The 18,972-nt window shown below is 44.3% G+C and overlaps 3 protein-coding genes across 6 annotated transcripts in view; 2 read left to right on the top strand and 1 right to left on the bottom strand.

Annotated features, from left to right (window-relative positions):
• LOC101769517 (glucan endo-1,3-beta-glucosidase 6) overlaps positions 1-2,020 on the bottom strand; it is a 5,079-nt gene extending 3,059 nt beyond the window's left edge. Inside the window, exons 1-2 of the mRNA XM_004972494.4 lie at positions 1,329-2,020; positions 765-1,179 (exon numbers count right to left, since the gene is read on the bottom strand). Coding sequence (XP_004972551.1) covers positions 765-1,111 — 347 coding nt within the window. The 5' untranslated portion in view covers positions 1,112-1,179; positions 1,329-2,020. The remainder of the gene's footprint in view (positions 1-764; positions 1,180-1,328) is intronic.
• A 4,916-nt stretch (positions 2,021-6,936) lies between these two features.
• On the top strand, positions 6,937-12,200 carry LOC101768831 (chloroplast envelope membrane protein). 3 transcript variants are annotated; one of them, XM_022827327.1, is made up of 9 exons: positions 6,937-7,227; positions 7,326-8,422; positions 8,724-8,809; positions 8,966-9,139; positions 9,297-9,411; positions 9,969-10,066; positions 10,775-10,899; positions 11,281-11,400; positions 11,770-12,200. In XM_022827327.1, exons 2-7 carry the CDS (start codon positions 7,826-7,828, stop codon positions 10,797-10,799), a joined length of 1,095 nt encoding a protein of 364 aa, XP_022683062.1. In that variant the 5' UTR covers positions 6,937-7,227; positions 7,326-7,825; the 3' UTR covers positions 10,800-10,899; positions 11,281-11,400; positions 11,770-12,200. The 3 variants fall into 3 exon arrangements, with proteins under 3 accessions (XP_022683062.1, XP_012702526.1, XP_012702527.1); XM_012847072.2 differs by having other exon boundaries at positions 6,938-7,227; positions 10,764-10,899; XM_012847073.2 differs by having other exon boundaries at positions 6,938-7,231; positions 10,764-10,899.
• An 858-nt stretch (positions 12,201-13,058) lies between these two features.
• On the top strand, positions 13,059-18,134 carry LOC101768433 (26S proteasome non-ATPase regulatory subunit 1 homolog A). Of its 2 annotated transcripts, XM_004972491.4 has the most exons (11): positions 13,060-13,347; positions 14,136-14,305; positions 14,403-14,505; positions 14,590-14,758; positions 14,867-15,001; positions 15,133-15,470; positions 15,558-15,693; positions 15,814-16,062; positions 16,189-16,409; positions 16,517-17,495; positions 17,610-18,134. In XM_004972491.4, exons 1-11 carry the CDS (start codon positions 13,196-13,198, stop codon positions 17,934-17,936), a joined length of 2,979 nt encoding a protein of 992 aa, XP_004972548.1. In that variant the 5' UTR covers positions 13,060-13,195; the 3' UTR covers positions 17,937-18,134. The 2 variants fall into 2 exon arrangements, with proteins under 2 accessions (XP_012702481.1, XP_004972548.1); XM_012847027.3 differs by having other exon boundaries at positions 13,059-13,347; positions 14,403-14,758.
• Positions 18,135-18,972: the final 838 nt, after the last annotated feature.

Here is an 18,972-nt window from a genome sequence, read left to right as displayed (position 1 = left end):
GGATAGTGGGGTGCGAGAATGGGCAGAGCTCCCTCCTGTGCCCGGGCGGCGCATGCCATGAGTGCCTTATGACTAATCAGGGGGAGCCACGGCCACTGTAGCCTGCACGGTCAAGGTACAGTGTTCGGCTTGGGTACTTGTGGCAGGTCAAGTTGAGGGGCGCGGGTCATCAGAGGTCGCTGTTAACCCCCGCGGTGCATTTATGGCAAGATTAGTGGGGGGCCCACGAGATGTGCGCCCTCGTCAGCCGACTTGCGCTCAAGGAGGATACTTATATTGTGGTTCATAGATGAGTCCGACCCAATTAGCCTCCATCTGTGCAATTAGTTTTGTAGTTAGTCTATATTTAATACTCCTAAATATTTGATGTGACAGGGACTAAACTTTCGATGTGCCAACAGAAAACAATCCAAAACAAAAAAATGTATTGGCAATGACTTTGGTCATCTTTTTCTTCTTTTTGCTTGCAGTGTCTCGGACAGAATCATGATGTGCAAGGCACAGTGCATTTGACCCTTGTTTTGTCTAATTATTTCGTATTAATATATTAAAGTTCAAGTTTTTAAGTAATTTTAGTAATATAACAAAGGTAAAACATCGTTTTCAATGACAAAGGCTACTGAATGGCCATATGTTCATCGTTTGTGATCAAGCTTTTTAAAGTTGAGTGCACGCGAATCAGGATGGCCACATTCTTTTGGAGCAGAGGTAGTGGAAACATGGTATGCAACGAAGTAGGGGGAGGCGGTGGTGTTGGTCTGAACCTGATGTCGACGCCGTCGCGGACGTGGCCGGAGACATTCCTAGCGACCCAGTCCTCGGCGGCCTTGCCGCCGGCGGCGAGGTCGGCGAGCATGTCGTTGGGGATGCCGACCATGACCTGGATGCCGGAGCCCTTGAGCGCGCCGAGGATGGCGTCCTCGGCGTCGAACAGCTTCACCTTGTCGAAGCCGTTGTCCTGCAGCAGCCGCACCACCGTGCTCGCCGGCAGCGGGTGGCTCAGCTGCGTGCCCCAGTTCACGCCGATCGCCTCCGACCGCCGCAGGCTCACCACCACCAACAGCAGCGCCACCGCCACGGCGCGCCCGGCGCCGGCGGCCGCCGCCGCCATGGATGGCGATCAAGAACTGCAGCTGCGCCGGGTTGGGTGATCGCTGATCAGGAACTGAGCAGAGCAGGCTGGGAAGTGGAATCCGACAATGTTTTGGTGTCAAGAATCAGTCTAAAAAGTGTAAAAAAAGAAAAATTCGGAGCAGAAATCAAGGACGGGCTCTGGAAAAGGTGAAGGCGAAAGAACAGAGCACGCAAGCTTTGCGACGAAGAAACACCTGAAACTGTCTTCAACTCTGGGAAAGAAAAAAAAAGAAGGAAACTGCTTTTGGCAGGACGAACAGAACACCAGGTGCTCCGAATCAAACCGAGTTCAGGATGAGGTTCTTCCGGGGAGCAGAGTGTTTGCAGGAGCAGGGGCAAGCAAGGGTCAGAGAGAGCGAGAGGCTGCTACCGGTCCCAAGAACAGAGAGCATCTCTCTCACGACCGGAGCATCCCATTCATATAGGTCGCCGGGGTAGGGTAGGGCTGCGGCGCAAGCAAGAATAACCCCGGAAAGAAGAGCAGGACGAACAGGGTGTAATCCTATGCGTTTGATGCCCTAGGGGGATAGGGCTTAGGGTGGTGTGTATGGTAAGAGGAAGATCGCGGTAGGAAGGAAGCAACGGCCGACAGATCGATGAGCTGGTGGAAGAGGAAGGCGCGAGCGAAACCCGGAGGAGAACCGGGGGAGAAGAGAACAAGAACCCTTCCGTTGCCAGTGTGGTCTGGTCACTGGGCCCAAAGGTGTGCCAACAGTGTTGTGATGAGAGATTGAGAAAGAGGGGAAGAAGGTATCATCATCTCCTTGGAAAGAGGATTCAAGGCATGGAATGGAAGTGAAAAGGAAAGAGGGAGAGGCGGCCAGGCGGCAGACTTATCGCGTCATCTTTTTATCATGTGCTGTTTCTGTTTCTGATTTTTTTTTATTTTGTGCATGGATATGTAGGATGTTAGCTTTATTTTGTCTCATGAAATTAAGACACCGCCTTATATTAGGGCTGATCCTGCAAGTTTAGTTAGTTTGGTATAAATAAATGCAAAAGGAAGGGCATGATGATGATATATGATTGATGGAGGAGAGGTGTACACATTTCAAACAGTAGTGTAAGGTAGTATTGTATACCGTAAAAGATCTCTATCAATAGACGAGAGGTTTGTGAAAACAAACATAGGGGAAAAGGAGAAAAGGGGCATGTGTACGTCAAGAACCAATGGACGGCGAGAGTGAAAGCCATGGCTGGATACGTTTATGTGGATCTCCTGCCGCCTTACTTTTATCGTATGCTCCAAACTAAAATGGGGGAAAAGTGAAAAAGGAGGCAGACATCAACCACCTTTGTTTCTTCTACATATTGTCATCATTCAGCAATTTTATTTTCCTACTTCTGATTTTTTTTCCTTTTTAATAAGGAAACTTTATTGATCTCAGTCCATTAATAAATCAAGGTGACACAACTGAACTAAGGGGGTGTTTGTTTCCATGGATTAAAATTTCCTTATCACATCGAATATTTAAATACTAATTATGAGTATTAAATATAGACTAATTACAAACCTAATTGCACAGATGAAGACTAATTCGCGAGACGAATCTATTAATCCTAATTAATTCATCCATTTATCCATACGATCATTTCCGGCCTCAGTGTAGCCACTGCCACTGCCTCTGCGTACTTGAAGTGTTACGTACGTACGGAACAAGTGAGGCTGGCAGGTGGAGCATCCAGTGGGGAAAAGACCTGATTCTGGAGTGGCAGGGGAGCTCAAGTATCTGCCTGGTTGTCTGGCTTTTGCAAAAAAAAAAAATTATGTTGAAGTGGCTTTTGCAAAACCATATAGTAACTATAAACACATGAGCAAGCAACGAAAGAGCCGTCCCTAGCTAATCTGCCCATCAAATTCTTGCTTTGGAGAGAGGGGATGATGAGCATCACGGTGGGGGCCGAGGGAGCATCAAAGAAGTGTCTAGCAGATGTCTTAACTCGAAAAGTCTGTCATGCACTGTGTTGAACTTGCAAAAGGTAATTACATAGTAGTGGTTTAGGGCAACAAAGAATAATTTGAATATTTGGTCATGCTTGGAGTGTGTTGAATTTTTTTGAAAGTAAAGTGTTGGGAGTGTGTTGAATTTTTGCTGGACACATTCAGTGCTTAAGGAGTGCTATGTGCAGCACCAGGGCGCCTGTAATGATGTGCATAAGGTGTGCATGTTATATAGACACTAAAGTTTGGATAGTCTCGCTTGGAGATTCGGTGCTCTGCTGATCAAGTTTCCAGGAAGAGAAAAAAAAAGGAAGTTACTTTTATTTCTCGGTTCTGATCGATCATGATCTTAATTGTTTTTTTTGTTCTTTATTTATGGATGCATGTCATGCATACATCAGTGTCAGTTGGCGCATCATTTGATCATGGTGGCACCTTCCTGCGAAGTATTGTTAGAGTTGAAGCTTGTTTCATCAAGCTTTGTCACATCTGTTCTTTCACTGTGCGTTCAGAAATGGTGTTGGCCCTCCTTGAAACTTCCAACCACTTCCAGGGAGGATCTGGTCTTGGTATGCTGAACCATTTGGTCTGATTAAAACAACATCATTCTCTACTCGAGAGTGTTATATCTAGTTAGGAACAAAATGATCTGTACGTGTCTCCCATGTTGTTCTTGCAAAAAGAAATGATAACTGAATGGTTACCTCCACTTTGAGGCCAGCGGAACTAAGAGTTCGCCTTCTCTCTTTTTTCTTCTCACTTTGTACTATTGCCCTGCTATACCGAAAATATTTGCACCATTGCCTCTGGTTTGTAATAAAGTAGCGGCAACGGTGTAACCAATTTTTTGAAACAGGAAAAACAAAAAGCAATTTCATGTTTAGTCTCCCAAAGTTAGGGAAACCATGCTAACACTTAAAAAAAAGTTCAAGCTTTGATTCATCCAGAGATGCTAGTTCCTGGTAAACTTCAGAAATGATGATGAGCCGGTCCATACCAAAACTTCAGAAAGTCTAATCAAGAGGCCCACTTGACTAGCCAATCCGGCTATGAAGATCGAGGAGTTTGACTCGTTGAGCTTGCCACGGGAAAGAGTATCAGTTTTATGCTCTGCTTTTGTTGCCGCTTCCAGTGTGACCATTTTAGGGGCCATTCTAACTTTCTTTCTTCACTAGTGATTAGTTTTACCAGCCTGCTTAGATTAATTGTTCGTATGATTAGGAAATTTAGAAAAGACTCATTCTCCTCTAGAATATCAGCGACTGAAGTTTTGATGAGTTCCGTATGTCCGTACGAGTTAATTCCCTCGGTATTATAGAAATTTTGATGAGTTCTTCGTATGCCATAGAATTTTTCGAAATCTCCTTAGCGCAATTAAATCATTCCGGCCATGTTTCTATCCAAGTGTCCTAAGAGTGGTTGGAAAAGGTTTATCGGCTATCCACGAAGGTTATGCCCTTGCGCGTGCATTCCCTTAAGAGAGGCCCCTCCAACAACGAGGACTACTGAAAGCTTTGCTTTTCGATACATCAGTAAAATTCGACATGTCGTCGTACCTGGAGTTTGCCTTTCCTAGAATTTACCTTTCGTATTTCTTATTACACTTACATTCTGTGTTTGACTTTCCTAGAACTACTATGTGTAGCTTATAGATTGAAACTTAGGGTGCAAAACTCTTTTGCTATAGAAATAACAACACATAGAAAACTCTTGTATACATTTAGATAGAATTGGAATAGTTTTCTATATGTACTTGGAGCCTTAGTTTTTAAAACACCCAATTCACCCCCTCTTAGAGTGTCACGGTCCCTTCAGATGCCACGTGGATGCTAAGCAGGGTGACCATCACATAATAAAGTGATTTGGATTTTGTCTGAACCACTTAATTAATTTATTGATCTAAATCTTCAAATTAATAGTTGGAGACCTAGGTCACATATATGAACAAGTTTATGAATTTTACTCAAATGAAACTACATGGCAAGCAAAACAACCATGGCAAATTTGGTTTAGGCGGAAAGCAAAGCTATAACATTTATAACTATTTTAAAATACTCCACTCATCCATAAAATATGTTCAAAGATTGAAACTTTGTGTCATTTGTATATGAGTTTGGTGTGACACAAATGTGCCCCCTATTCCAATAATGTTTACAATTGCCTCACATTTTTTTTAACGAATGCGCACGAGATTGTACCTATTTCATTGATAGAGAAAGGAGTTACAGCCGGCTAGCCGGTTAGAATACACGCGATTACACAATTACTCTTTAGTTGAAATTAACACTAAGTCCTTTGCCCCTGCTATTATCCATCTCCAGCTTCTTCCTTTATTTTTGCGACTAATGCGATGGCTGTCATCTCCTCTCAATTGAATACACGCCTGTTCCGTTCCTTCCAAATTTCCCATATGATCAACAGTGCCATGGAGCATATTCCCTTCCTGGGGGCTTCTGTTTTGGTGGTCATGTTTATCGACCAGTTCAACACGTTGTTGCTTTGTCGCCATTCTGAGGGGTGTATGCTTAGTTGTGTCGTCCAGCTCGCCACCAGGCTCCAAATCCTTTGGGTGAATCTGTATTTGGCCGATAGGTGATGTGCAATCTCTACTTAGCATCTGCATAAGGGGCATATAGGGGAGTGTGGCCATCCCCTACGTGCGAGCCGATCAGCTGACCACACTCGATTTTGTAATATTAGCCATGTAAAGAATTTGCACTTCAGTGGCACCCAACAGTGCCAAAGTGTTTGTTATGCAGTGATTTGGTGGATCTAAAGAACTATGCTTTGTACGCCGAGGTCGCCGGGCACTTCCCATTCGACGTAAATTTCCAGCAAATGATGTCCTCCTGTTGTGGTTGTAACTGGACATTTGTAGTGAGTCGCCAAAGCGTCATAAATTCTTGGAGGTGCATTGTTGTTACTCCACCATGTATGTTTATGTCCTTGATCCAATTATTCCCCTGCAAGGCCTCTGCCATAGTTTTTTTTTCTTTTTGGAGATCGCATAGATGTTAGACGCAATGTCCTTTGGCCTCATGGCTTGCAGCCAACCCGACTGCCAGAAGCTCGTCTTCTGGCTATTCCCTTCTGTGATATTCGTACACGCCATGAACAGGTCTATCAGTGTTATCATATGGTGTCTCCGTTCCAATTCACGTTTTTTGCAGTGACTTTCACTCGTACCAAAGCCATCGTAGTCTCAGTGCTCTTGTGAACTTGTGAAGGTTAAGCACACCTAGCCCTCCATTTTCTTTTGGTAGATAACTCCTGATCTAATTTACCTTGCATTTACCACCAGTGAGTGCTTTGTCTCCTGCCCACAAGAACTTTTTCCTTATTTTGTTGAGATCCTCAAGTACTGCGTTTGGCATCTTGACTGCTGTCCGTAGGTAGAGCGGTTGTGCTATTAGCACTGTTTTGGTGAGGCAAGCTCGTCCTGCTTGGCTGAGGTTGCGGCCATTCCATCTCGAGAGATTGTTGGCTGCTTTGTTAATTAAAGGTTGGAAGTTGATTTTATTTAGTCATCTTATTATCATTAGAGAGAGTCCGAGATATCTTATCGGAAACCTGTTCGAGTTATCGGTAGTCCAGATAGGACTTCCTCCAGGTTGACACTTGATGAGAGCCAAAGTTTGTTTTTTGAAGATTTGTTCTTAGTCCGGTTGCCTCTCAAAAAAAAGGCTCAACAACTTTGTAGTGTTCGCGATATTCGCATGCGTTGGCTTTCGACCTCCCCAGCTTGCTACTCGCCTCACATTTTTGAACCGAATGAGTACAAACCAAACTAGCCGAATAAGATAAGATGAACTACGTGTATATATATCGAGCATTCGAGCTGTGACGCCGTGCGTGTCCGTCGTGAATCCGTTGCACGTGTGTACGGATTAGAGTGCAAATCACTGGCCGTTATTGGAACAAGTATAGACACCTCAGCTAGGCCCATCCTGTTCCACTATCCATCATCCATCACCCAATCCACTCCGCCTCGCCTTCCTCCGGCGTGCGTCTTCCCTCCGCCGGCCGCCGCTGCCCAGAAGCCGCCAAATAAAGTCTCCTCCGGCCTGCTTCCCCGCCGCTACCTGCTAAGTGCCACCATTCGCCGTCGAGGGGCTCGCCGGCAGCTCGGCCGCAGCGGAGGCGGCGCAGAGGTAGGTAATAGCCCGTGACGGCACTGCCTGTTCCCCCGTCCTGCTCGCCGGCTTCGTGCTTGTCAATCTCGCTGACTCGATCCCTGTTCGGTGACCAGGAGACGCGCTGAGGACAAGATAAGAATTCTTGTTTGCCAGCTGTGGAAGGAAAATTACTATTGCTACCGACCGAAATTTCCCGGGTTAATACTAGCATCAGCGATCTTCTTATCGGTTGTTTCAGCACAGCAAATTGTGCAAGAAATGACCCCTGATAGATTTTGAGGCTGCAGGATTCTGTTAAATTTCTTGGTTCAAAGGCACCAAGCAAGCTTCCTTCCGTGTCCCGGTTGCTGCTTTTGCAGCGGAGGAGACAAGGAATTATTTTAGGATCCATTTCTGGAGGAATTCCGCACAGGGAATAGTGTCTGCGAATTTCTTTGCCAATATGTGTGCTACTGGTGCTTCTCGGGTTCTTGATGTGGAGGTTGCTATGTTGCAATGATATGCAGCGTCGACATTAGGGGAATGCTGATGACATGAGCCTGTGGCCACTCCAGGTGTATTTGCCCTTGTGTTCCAAGTACCGCTGGGGCTAGGAACATGTGGTCGCCGTTTCATGACCTTCATGAGCTGTTCTGCGGTCAGGTCTAATGGCATTGCGCTCCGGTTTCTCATTGAGGATAGGATCCGGCGCCGGAGTGCTTGTGCATACAAGATGTTCACCCTTGGTTCCCAGAGGAGGAGGGTGAGGCACCCGGTGGTCTTTGCGACGAAGAGGAGGCGGCCGAAGAAGTGGGAACGGCCGTGGTGGAAGACATTTTTCTACGATGGGAATGAAGATGAGGAGAGCTTGGCTGGCTGGAGGGAGGTTGATGAATTGTCGGAGGAGATTGGCAATGACCAAGAGCTGTCGGAGAATGAGAAGTTTGAGACGTGGAGGAGGAAAGCTGAGGCTATTGTTGAGCTGCGGGAAGCCCAGCAGGATGCTATGAATGCCGAGGAGCGGTCGTGGGAGGATTGGATCAGCGGGGGCAGCACATCAGGGGGTGGAGACGGGGGTGGGGGTGCGAGCATGTTGGATCAGATAACTGATGATCCTGCAGAGATTATGAGGGATAAGAGTGTTATTGAAGTTTTCAGGGATCCCCTTAATGAAGATTATGATGACATGTTGTTCGAAGATCGAGTTTTTATGTATGCCTCAACAAATTCGGTGCGTTCTTTACTAACTTATTTGTGTCACCAGATAGCATAATCCACCTCCCAACAATAATCATGACATGTACTACTGCTCTTCTTCACTACCAATCTTAGGATTTTTTTCTTATGATACACCAGTAGAGCATCTTACAGACAAGAAAAAAAAGCCAGTTTTACTCCTGTTATCTTATTGAGGATCCATTTGGATGAAATAAAATAAAATACTGCATAGTTTTGCATGCATCATATTATTATCATCGTGAGACTGAGACCTTTGGCACTTCAAACTGACAAAAGGACTTTGTTCTTTACAGGCCAAATTTCTGGCAATATTGATTGTGGTTCCGTGGGTGATAGATTTTCTAGTACATGACTATGTTATGCTGCCCTTTTTAGAGAGGTAATTTATCTCACCCATTCCATATCATCCCTTTTTGTCAGTGAAGTAGTGAGCACTGGTAAGAGTAACTTTTTTTTTTTTGCTTCTGTCATTATATGCAACTATCTATTTATGCTAAATGCAGAATTTATTACATGGAACACTACTCAATAACAGGTATGTCCAGAAGGTGCCACTTGCTGCTGAGTTACTTGATGTAAGACGCAGCCAGAAGCTCCAGATGGTTAAAGACCTAAATATTGAGAAGGCAAGATACCGACTTGAAGTAGAGATTGGTAAATCTCCTCCGCTTTCTGATGAGGAGGTCTGGTCAGAGCTGCGGGAAAAAGCGTGAGAAAAATGCTGATCACTTTGCTTTCTTGGCCAAATCATTACTTTCATAAATGCACTATCCACCGGAAGTCTATTTGTCCTCGGTTAAATACTAGAACATTGTTTTCTTATCCAGTCTATTTGATCTTAAGGATTTTCTCCTCTATTTTACCAGGTTAGAGTTGAGAGATGACTGGAGATTAGAAAACCGGAAAGCTTTTGCAAATATATGGTCTGATATGGTTTATGGGATTGCACTATTCCTTATTATCTGCTTCAACCAGAGCAAAGTGAGTATCTATCAGAAAAGCATGTCCATTTCGTTTTCTGTCCATTTTCAATTGCGTAAATATCTGTAGCACTTTTCATAGGGTGCATGTGCACATATAGTTTTCTTCTTATTTAAAATGGAGTTTAAATGCTTAGAAGTAGATAGATTCCTGTGCTACTGGGCCTATTGTTGTCAAAGGAGTGCTAGTTAATTTATATTGTCAATTTCAAATAACTGCAAAAGCATCCTGACTAGAACTTGCATCATTTCTCTTCTTTAGTATACCATATAATTCTAAGTTAGTACTAGTGGCATATCATTTCCATGTCACAAATCTGACTCAATATTGGTGGTCAAAATTTTAAAATATGACTTTGGGCTTGCATGATTGCACCTAGTTTGGATAGTGACGTGCTGTTCAGTTAGCATACCTGGCTGACATCTTTTCTGTACAATAATGTCTTGACAGCCATGAATTTGTCTCGTTGATTATCGTGGCATTTGTTTCTTCCTCAAATGAATATACGGAGTTATGCCTTTATACATCTTACTCTTTACTTCCTCCTACGCATTCAGGTTGCGATGCTGAAGTTCACAGGATATAAGTTGCTAAATAACATTTCAGACAGTGGGAAGGCCTTTCTTATTATTCTAATATCAGACATCCTTCTAGGGTATGTTATATTAATTTCTTTTTTTTATTAAATAGAAGATCTGTGCATGGAGTATGGTTCTGATGCAGTAATCATATATATGCATTAATCCAGCATGCTCTAGGCAAGCGTTATTCATCACACTTTATCATCAGTAATAGTCCTGTCACAGTGCATACACATCCCTTGCACTTGCACATAATGTCATATGTACAAATATTTCATAGTACAGGGAAGTATCTGTGTTATGACTACTTGGGCCAACGGGCTAATTAGGTATAGTTCTATTATATGCTTGTGTCTTGGTTTGTCCTTTATATGTGTGCTTGAGATATCCTCTTTACTTTCTTCCTCTCTCTCTCTCTCTCAACTATTATTTTTTTTGTTTTCTCTGTTCAAAACAATGCCTTCATATGGAAAATACTTAACTTTAGTGCTAGATTGTTTCCCCTGTCAGAAGCTGGTTCATAGGAAAAGCTGAACTACCATGAGAAAATTTAACTGCCTCTTAGTCTTGTATTCTTGCTTTGGGATACATATTTCTCCGTCAAACAACTAAAAAATAGCATTGAAAGTTTTTCTGTTTGATTATTTTTTCATTAAGGTGTGTAGATATATTAATATTGTATTTGTTTGCATCTTCCTTTTGTTGTTAATCATTGTTAATTGGCAATGATTTTATCCACCATATAGAAGTCTACTAGCTGCACTTTTGCAGGTACCATTCAGAGTCAGGTTGGCATACATTGGTTGAGGTTATTCTTGAGCACTACGGGCTTGAAGCAGATGAAGCTGCAGTCACATTTTTTGTTTGTTTGGTTCCAGTTGCTTTCGACGTGTTGATAAAGTTTTGGGTAGGTCTGGTTCATGCCTTTTCATCAAACTAACATGTACATGACAATACATTATAATAAAGTTAAGAACCATACTTTTTATAGGAACCTCTTAATTTTATAAGAATTTTCTGCCCTAGTTCACCATTTTATATGTTTTCGATACGCATTTTAGAAACTCCAGCCTTACCATTTTTTATCACATTTACAACAGTTTAATCATCTTTTTATAAAGTAAAATCCAATTTTTTTTGTTGGGAATAAAATTCAATCTTCTATGGATTGCTTGATCTATTAGTTACGACTTATGACTTCTATGGATGTATTACAGTTCCTGATTCTACTCTGGGTGAGTTTAGTAAAGGTTCTCATTGTAACCATACTTATTTTTCCATACTGCAGGTATACAAATACCTTCCAAGATTGTCACCCAGTGTGGTCAACATTTTGGATGAAATAACACGCCACTAGAGAATTTCTTTTTTTATATTGGAAAATCGCTTGGCAATTGTCACCTTCCAGGTATGTGTTAACTTTATATTGTTGCTCCTACTTCATTTGCTTTCAGTGTTGAACAGTAAGTACTGGAGAATTTTTTCACTATTTGTTGTTCAAGGAGAATAAAAGATGAAATTTAATCCTTCACATTTCTGTATATCAAGTTGTTGCCCGTTCATTTTTTTTCTTCAAAGAAATTGAACAAAGGCAATTGATGTTATAAAACATTTTTTGCTAGTTTATATTAAAAAAAAATTCTTGATGCTTGTTTGAGATGATGAATACTAAACTGTTCCCTCCAGTTGAATTTTAAAGTGTCACAATGCCACAAGCATAAACTAGCCTGACTTGATATTTTTGTACTGAGGGTGGAACTATAATTATATATTGCAGGTAACAATCATACAATCTATTGGATGGGCATTCCAAAATTTCAATTCTGAAGGAAATCTTCGTCTGAAAGGCCTCATATCAGGTGTCAGCCTTATTTTCCATGACCGGGAACTGGAGAAGTAACATGAGCCGGTTCCTATTACGAAACCATATCATGTGAAAGACTCTTTGTTAGTCCGTAGTTGGTTCTTATCCTAAAATCATATAATGTGGAAGACTCTGTTAGTCCGTTAGCAACACTCATCTGGTTGATGTCAAAAAAAAAAAATCATCCGGTTGCGCAACAAAGATTCTGCACCGGATCCCCTACAGGAAAAATTCAGATTCTTTTGACCTGATATCTATCAGCGGCAGTCAGCTCTGCTCACATGTGGAGCCTTGTTTCATTTTCATTTAAGTTTCTGCTGCGCAAATTCTGAAGAAAGTATAGCATACATCGCGGTGGATTTGAATTTGATTTGCCAGTTGATTTGTTTAATACTCCGTGCTTGAATTAATAACCTAAATCTATTGCGTGATTTATAAACCTTCACATGTAGGATGGTCAGGATCTTGTCCCTGGTGGTTAAAATTTGCAGATTTCATATTCTGGACTTCAATATTCTAAGGCTTCAGTAAAGTGTTCCAGGATCCGGACAGTGAAACATATGAGAGTTTGAAGATTCATACGGGTCCTAAAGCAAAATGCTCGTTCCGGGTCACAGAGCCAAGACAAGCTTTTGTGTTTGCATTTGAACCAAAACCTTTTCCTTCACAAAATGAAAGTTCCCAAGCCTTGAAACCATTCAACTATAAAATTATTTCTTTTTAAAATCAAGCAAATGAAATTATCCTTTTGCACGTTTCTTATGTACTGATAAAATAAGAAATTGAGCTCCATTCAACTATAAAATTATTTCTTTTTAAACATTTCTCGTTTACCCGTAAATAAAAAAAATCGAGTTTTAAATTAAATCATAATAAGAATAGAAAAAACATGATTTATTTTTTTAAAAAAATATCCACTCTCCAAAAACCTTTGCAGAATGCCCTTTTAGGCAAAAAAAAAAAACTCGACCACACCACCACGACCGGAGAAATACGTCTCCGAAAAGGGAAAAAAAACAATAACAAATCCGACTAGGAATACGCAGCGCTTCCTGCTTCGCATCCGACTCGGCTTGCTGCCAAGCCGCCAGCAGATTTCGGAATACCCCCTCCTCGATCCCATATATTTGCGCCGGGGCCCTCGCGCCCCTCCTCCTCAGCGAATCCGCGATCTTCTTCTGCTCCAAGCAAGTCCCGCAACGCAGCAAAAGCGCACGCGCCCACCCCACCCCACCCGAAATCCCCCCCACACCCCCGGCGGCGACGAGGAGGGCGCGCCCCGGCGGCGACCGGCTACACGAGGACCCTGCGGCGGCGGATCGGCACTGCGCGCGAGGACATGGCGGCGGCGGCGGTGATGGTGAGCTCGGCGGGCTCGCTGCTGGCGATGCTGCAGGAGCCGGCGCCGGAGCTCAAGCTGCACGCGCTCTCCAGCCTCAACTCCCTCGTCCACGCCTTCTGGCACGAGATCTCCACCAGCGTCTCCTCCATGTGAGTTCCCCCCCCCTCCTCTCCTCCTCCCCTCGCCCCGCGCCTTCTCTCTGATTGCCCGCTCTACTGCCGGCGGCGGGCGGTGGGTGGCGCGGGCCGCCGTCGCCGCGCGGGTCGTTTGGTTTAGGCGGATTTCGGTTAGGTTAGGGTTCGAGAGGAGAGACCGGGCTAGATGGCGTCAGCGGCGCCGCGTCGGGTTGGATTCCGAGCCTGTTTCAGGGAACCCTAGGTTCGATCTGTTCGGATGGAGGTTTCGGGAGGGCTTAATGTGCTGTAGTTGGTAACTAGAAACCTAGAATTCACAGCGCCAAGGTGCGCCCTTTCGTAGTTGCTATGATTCATGCGATCCAATTCATGGATGGCATTGTGAAAAAAAAAGTTGAACTTTAGCACTAGAGTTTCTCGTTTGATTATGCTGACAAATCTCAAGAAAAATTGTGTTTGAACTGTGATGGTAGGGTGTGAATTAAATGTTACTGTCTAGGTTTTTGAAGAGTTGCAGAACTTGTCACTAAATAATATGGAGTACTGTTTCATGTGTTTACTGGTTGCTGTGAATTCTCCATTGGCTTACTCAGTTGCTCTTCATTTCAAATAGAAGCTAGAGAATTAAAGAGTTGCAAAACTTGTCACTGAATAGTACAGTTTCATTGTTTACTGGGTTACTGTGAATTTTCATTGGCTTATTTCTTGCTTTTTGTTTCAAATAGAAGTTAGATAGTTAGTTACAGAACTGTAAAACTTGTCACCGAACGGGAGCTCTAATGTGGTAATCTGTCTTTTTGCAGTGAGAGTTTGTATGAAGACGAGGAGTTTGACCAGAGGCAGCTTGCAGCACTAGTTGCTTCTAAGGTGTTTTTCTACTTGGGCGAGCTAAATGATGCTCTGTCATATGCACTTGGTGCTGGATCCCTGTTTGATGTCTCTGACGACTCTGATTATGCTCAAACACTTCTAGGTGAGGATCGCATGTGCACTCTGAGCAGTTTCTGTTGCCACTCTTAAAAGTATTGTGCTAATGCTACTTTTTCTTTTTGCCCCTGTTCTTTCTTCAGCGAAAGCTTTGGATGAATATGCTGCCATCCGATCAAGGGCTGCAGGGGAAGATAAAACGATGGACCCAAGATTGGAGGCCATTGTGGAAAGAATGCTGGACAAGTATGATAGTACCCTCATGATTCATTGTTTTCCTGTTTGTAAAAAATGCAGTTCTGAGCTTACAAATACTTCATTGCCTTTCAGGTGCATTCTTGATGGAAAATATCAGCAGGCCATGGGTATGGCTGTTGAGTGCAGGAGACTGGATAAGCTTGAGGGAGCAATTTCTCGATGCGATGGTATTCATGGAGCTCTTTCATATTGCATCAATCTGTCTCACCAATATGTTAGTCATCGTGAATATCGATTGGAGGTAAGTGCATGCTATGGATGATTGGGTCCTGACCAAACAATTCAACTGCTTGTAATTGGCACACAAAAATATTTCAATGATCTAACACTTTTGTTTCTGTATTTCCAGATTCTACGTTGTCTTGTCAAAATATACCAGACATTGCCAAACCCAGATTATTTGAGCATTTGCCAGTGTCTTATGTTCTTGGATGAGCCAGAAACTGTTGCAAGCATCTTGGACAAGCTTATTTCTGGGAGCCAGGTATGTTTTTTTCTCCTTTACCAGATTAGATAGCTCTTGCTCTGCATCATTAGAGTTACTTTTATAAGATAGTATGTTCAGTTTGCTGTTTGCCTCAGGTTTTGACCTAAAATCTTATGTTCATTTGCCAGGATGATGCTCTCCTAGCGTACCAAACTGCTTTCGATCTTGCTGAAAATGAAAATCAGGCTTTCCTCCTGAATGTGCGGAATCACCTTGATGGATTGAGTTCTGCCCGAGCTGAACCTGACAGCGGACCGGCTTTACCAAATGATCAAGCAGCTAATACTTCTACAGAACCGACTGGTGATGTCCAGATGGGAGAAGATGTAAATATGCCAAATGGCAGTGCTCTCGCTGTGGATCCAAACAAAGTAGCACATGCTGATAGGCTGACAAAACTTAAGAATATTCTGTCAGGAGAGACATCTATTCAGTTGACATTACAGTTTCTATACAGCCATAATAGGTAACGTGCTATTGTCTGACTGAATTATATGATAGCTGACTTTTACTTTAGTTTTATGTCTCATTTATTTGTTTCCTGATTGAACAGATCTGATCTTTTAATTCTGAAGACTATAAAGCAAGCCGTGGAAATGAGGAACAGTGTCTGTCACAGCGCAACAATATGCTCCAATGCAATCATGCATGCAGGGACAACAGTTGATACCTTCCTCAGAGAAAACTTGGTATGATTATGATTTGTTTCACACTGTGTACTTGATGCCACCAATGTCTAGCATCTTCAGTTCTCAGTTTACAATGGTTGCATTCTCGTTATAATTTTCTCATACTGGTCTATGTTACAGGAATGGCTCGGTAGGGCAACCAACTGGTCTAAGTTCAGTGCCACTGCTGGACTAGGCGTCATTCATAGAGGCCATCTTCAACAAGGCCGTGCATTGATGGCTCCTTACCTGCCTCAGAATGGTGCTGTTGGCAGTGCTAGTCCATACTCGGAAGGAGGCGCCCTCTATGCTCTTGGTTTGATTCATGCCAACCATGGTGAAGGAATCAAAGAGTTTCTCCGTGAGAGTCTTCGCAACACCAGTTCTGAGGTACAATTCCAGGCTCACATTCTCCTTTCATGAAAATGACTACAGTATATTTTTATTACTTAGATTACTAGGTACGTAGTAAACATTCACACATTACCATTCTAACTTTGGATAATAATCACTCAGGTGGTCCAGCATGGTGCTTGTTTGGGACTCGGGCTTGCAGCATTAGGTACAGCAGACGAGGAAATATGTGAGGACATTAAGAATGTTCTGTACACGGATAGTGCTGTGGCTGGCGAAGCAGCTGGCATTGGCATGGGCTTGCTTATGGTTGGCACGGCCAGTGAGAAGGCCACAGAGATGCTTGCCTATGCTCATGATACACAACATGAGAAAATTATCAGGTATGATATAGGATGCCTTTTGATGAACAAGTTATATCTCAGTACATATTTATTTCTCAAGATGGTAAAGTTGTTCCTGTTCTGATGCACTCTTTTCCTCTCTCCAGGGGCCTGTCACTTGGAATTGCGTTGACGGTGTATGGCAGGGAAGAGGAAGCTGACACCTTGATTGAACAAATGACTAGAGACCAAGACCCCATACTTCGTTATGGTGGTATGTACGCATTGGCTCTAGCATACAGGGGAACTGCAAATAACAAAGCTATCCACCAGCTTCTGCATTTTGCTGTGTCAGACGTGAGTGATGATGTGCGGAGGACTGCAGTATTGGCCCTTGGCTTTGTTCTGTATAACGAGCCTGAGCAGACACCCAGAATCGTGTCCCTGCTGTCAGAATCATACAATCCTCATGTCCGTTATGGTGCAGCTCTAGCTGTTGGAATCTCCTGTGCCGGAACAGGATTGAGTGAAGCCATCTCCTTGCTGGAGCCTCTTACATCAGACGTCGTTGACTTTGTACGCCAGGGCGCTCTGATTGCCATGGCAATGGTGATGATCCAGACCAATGAATCTTATGATTCACGTGTTGGAGCATTCAGGCGCAAGTTGGAAAAGATCATTCTTGACAAGCACGAGGACACCATGAGCAAAATGGGCGCCATACTGGCTTCCGGCATCATTGATGCTGGCGGCAGGAACGTCACCATCAAGCTCAAGTCAAAGTCAAAGCATGACAGGCTCACTGCCGTTGTCGGACTGGCTGTCTTCACCCAGTTCTGGTACTGGTACCCACTCACCTACTTCATCAGCCTTGCCTTCTCCCCGACAGCTCTCATCGGACTCAACTCCGATCTGAAAGTGCCAAAGTTTGAGTTCCTGTCGAACACCAAGCCATCGCTGTTCGATTATCCCAAGCCGACAACTCAGCGGACTGCAACTGCATCAGTCAAGGTGCCAACGGCTATCTTGTCAACGTATGCCAAGGCGAAGTCTAGGGCGAAGAAGGATGCAGAGAGCAAGGCAAAGGAGAAGGCAGAGGCAGCGCCACCAAGCGAGGACGCTTCTGCTGCTTCTACTTCCATGCAGGTAAGAGTTGCAGGATTGATCAGTAGTTTCTGAGATGAATTAACTGCTTTGTTTGATTTATAATCCAACTGCTCGTGACTCTGACACATGGTTCATCTGTGATTGTGAGCTCAGGTCGACGGTGCTGCTGCAGAGAAGAAGGCCCCTGAGCCAGAGCCGACCTTCCAGCTCCTGACGAACCCTGCCCGGGTCATCCCAGCCCAGGAGAAGTTCATAAAGTTCTTGGAAGACAGCCGGTACGAGCCGGTGAAGGCCGCGCCGTCCGGGTTTGTCCTCCTGCGGGACCTCAAGCCCACTGAGGCCGAGGAGCTGGTCCTCACCGATGCCCCCTCGACCGCCGCGGCGAACAACGCCGCCGCACCCAACGCCAGCGAGCAGGGATCCGCCATGGCCGTCGACGAGGAGCCCCAGCCGCCCCCGGCGTTCGAGTACACCTCGTGAAGCTGTTGATCATCCCCAGGACCTGTACCGTCTTTGGGTTGTCTGTAACTTTGTATTGTTGGCAACGTCCCACTAATTCATTTATTTTAACTTTAAAATAGACTTTTCCTCGAGCATTTATCGTGTGGATAGCATATTGTTGGTGGAATTTTCTCCTTTTAAATGATGGTGGTCACGGTCTGATGCTCCGTGTCGCAATTGCGATGCCGAAGGAAATCTGGTGAGTCCCATAGCATGCTGCAGGTGGGATGCTATATGCTGGGGCAGTTTGCTTGGTGTAAGCGTGGGTTGCATGGGCGATTTTGTAATGTGCCATGTCGCTCTCGAATGCGATCCCGATGTGGATGGAATAGACGGGTGCTCCCCAGCCTGTTGGGCAGGGTAGCACTGGCTAGGAAATTCAGGAACAAATTCGAAAGGAACAGGGTTGCATTTTGGAATGGACTTGGCAAAGCAAAAGGCTGCCGGAAAACTTTGCATCCTGCGTCATCGCGTGAAATTTACGAGAACCTTTTTTCCCCCCTTCCTCTTCCACATGAATTTTCGGAAGTTTCGTGGAGGTTGAAAAATGCATCACAATCCCACGTTTGTCGTGTCCAAGTCCCTACACTTGTTTACTCTTCGAAACAAACCTAAGATGAGGCGATGAGCCTACCTTGAGTAGCTTATTTGCCTGTTCGCTTCAATTTAGTCAGTCGGCTTATCAGTCACCAAATAGTATTTTCTTCTCACAATAAATCAGCCGTTTCAGCTTTTCAGCCAGCAAGCGAAACAGACCCAATCTTGAGCATCATCCGGTCGTGTACACGGAAAAAATCTCACGCGTTTGCCTCGGTCACCTGGCATCCGGCCACCTGGACTCCGGAGGCGCGTCTCGCCCGCTCTGTAGAAGCACCGTGGCCATCCCCTCGCCATGATCCCATCCTCCCGGTCTTCTAGAAACGAGGACGGTCTCTTTCTTTCCCTCTCGGCGGGACGGGTCAAAGCCAATGCCGTTACGCCGGCGCGACACCGCGAGGGCCGGCGGGTCCCACCG

This window comes from Setaria italica, chromosome VI, assembly GCF_000263155.2.
Source record: "Setaria italica strain Yugu1 chromosome VI, Setaria_italica_v2.0, whole genome shotgun sequence".
In the NCBI taxonomy this organism is placed as follows: domain Eukaryota; kingdom Viridiplantae; phylum Streptophyta; class Magnoliopsida; order Poales; family Poaceae; genus Setaria; species Setaria italica.
Note: the sequence above shows the minus strand (reverse complement) of the source record. Positions and strands in the feature narration are given on the sequence as shown.

Excerpts from the sequence above, each read along its gene's own strand:
- LOC101768831 (XM_012847072.2), top strand. The coding sequence starts at position 7,826 with ATGACCTTCATGAGCTGTTCTGCGGTCAGGTCTAATGGCATTGCGCTC. Across the intron at positions 9,412-9,968 it reads TCTGCTTCAACCAGAGCAAA|GTTGCGATGCTGAAGTTCAC; the intron begins GTGAGTATCTAT and ends CTACGCATTCAG. Across the intron at positions 10,900-11,280 it reads ACGTGTTGATAAAGTTTTGG|GTATACAAATACCTTCCAAG; the intron begins GTAGGTCTGGTT and ends TCCATACTGCAG.
- LOC101768433 (XM_012847027.3), top strand. The coding sequence starts at position 13,196 with ATGGCGGCGGCGGCGGTGATGGTGAGCTCGGCGGGCTCGCTGCTGGCG. Across the intron at positions 14,759-14,866 it reads ATCGTGAATATCGATTGGAG|ATTCTACGTTGTCTTGTCAA; the intron begins GTAAGTGCATGC and ends CTGTATTTCCAG. Across the intron at positions 16,410-16,516 it reads CAACATGAGAAAATTATCAG|GGGCCTGTCACTTGGAATTG; the intron begins GTATGATATAGG and ends TCCTCTCTCCAG.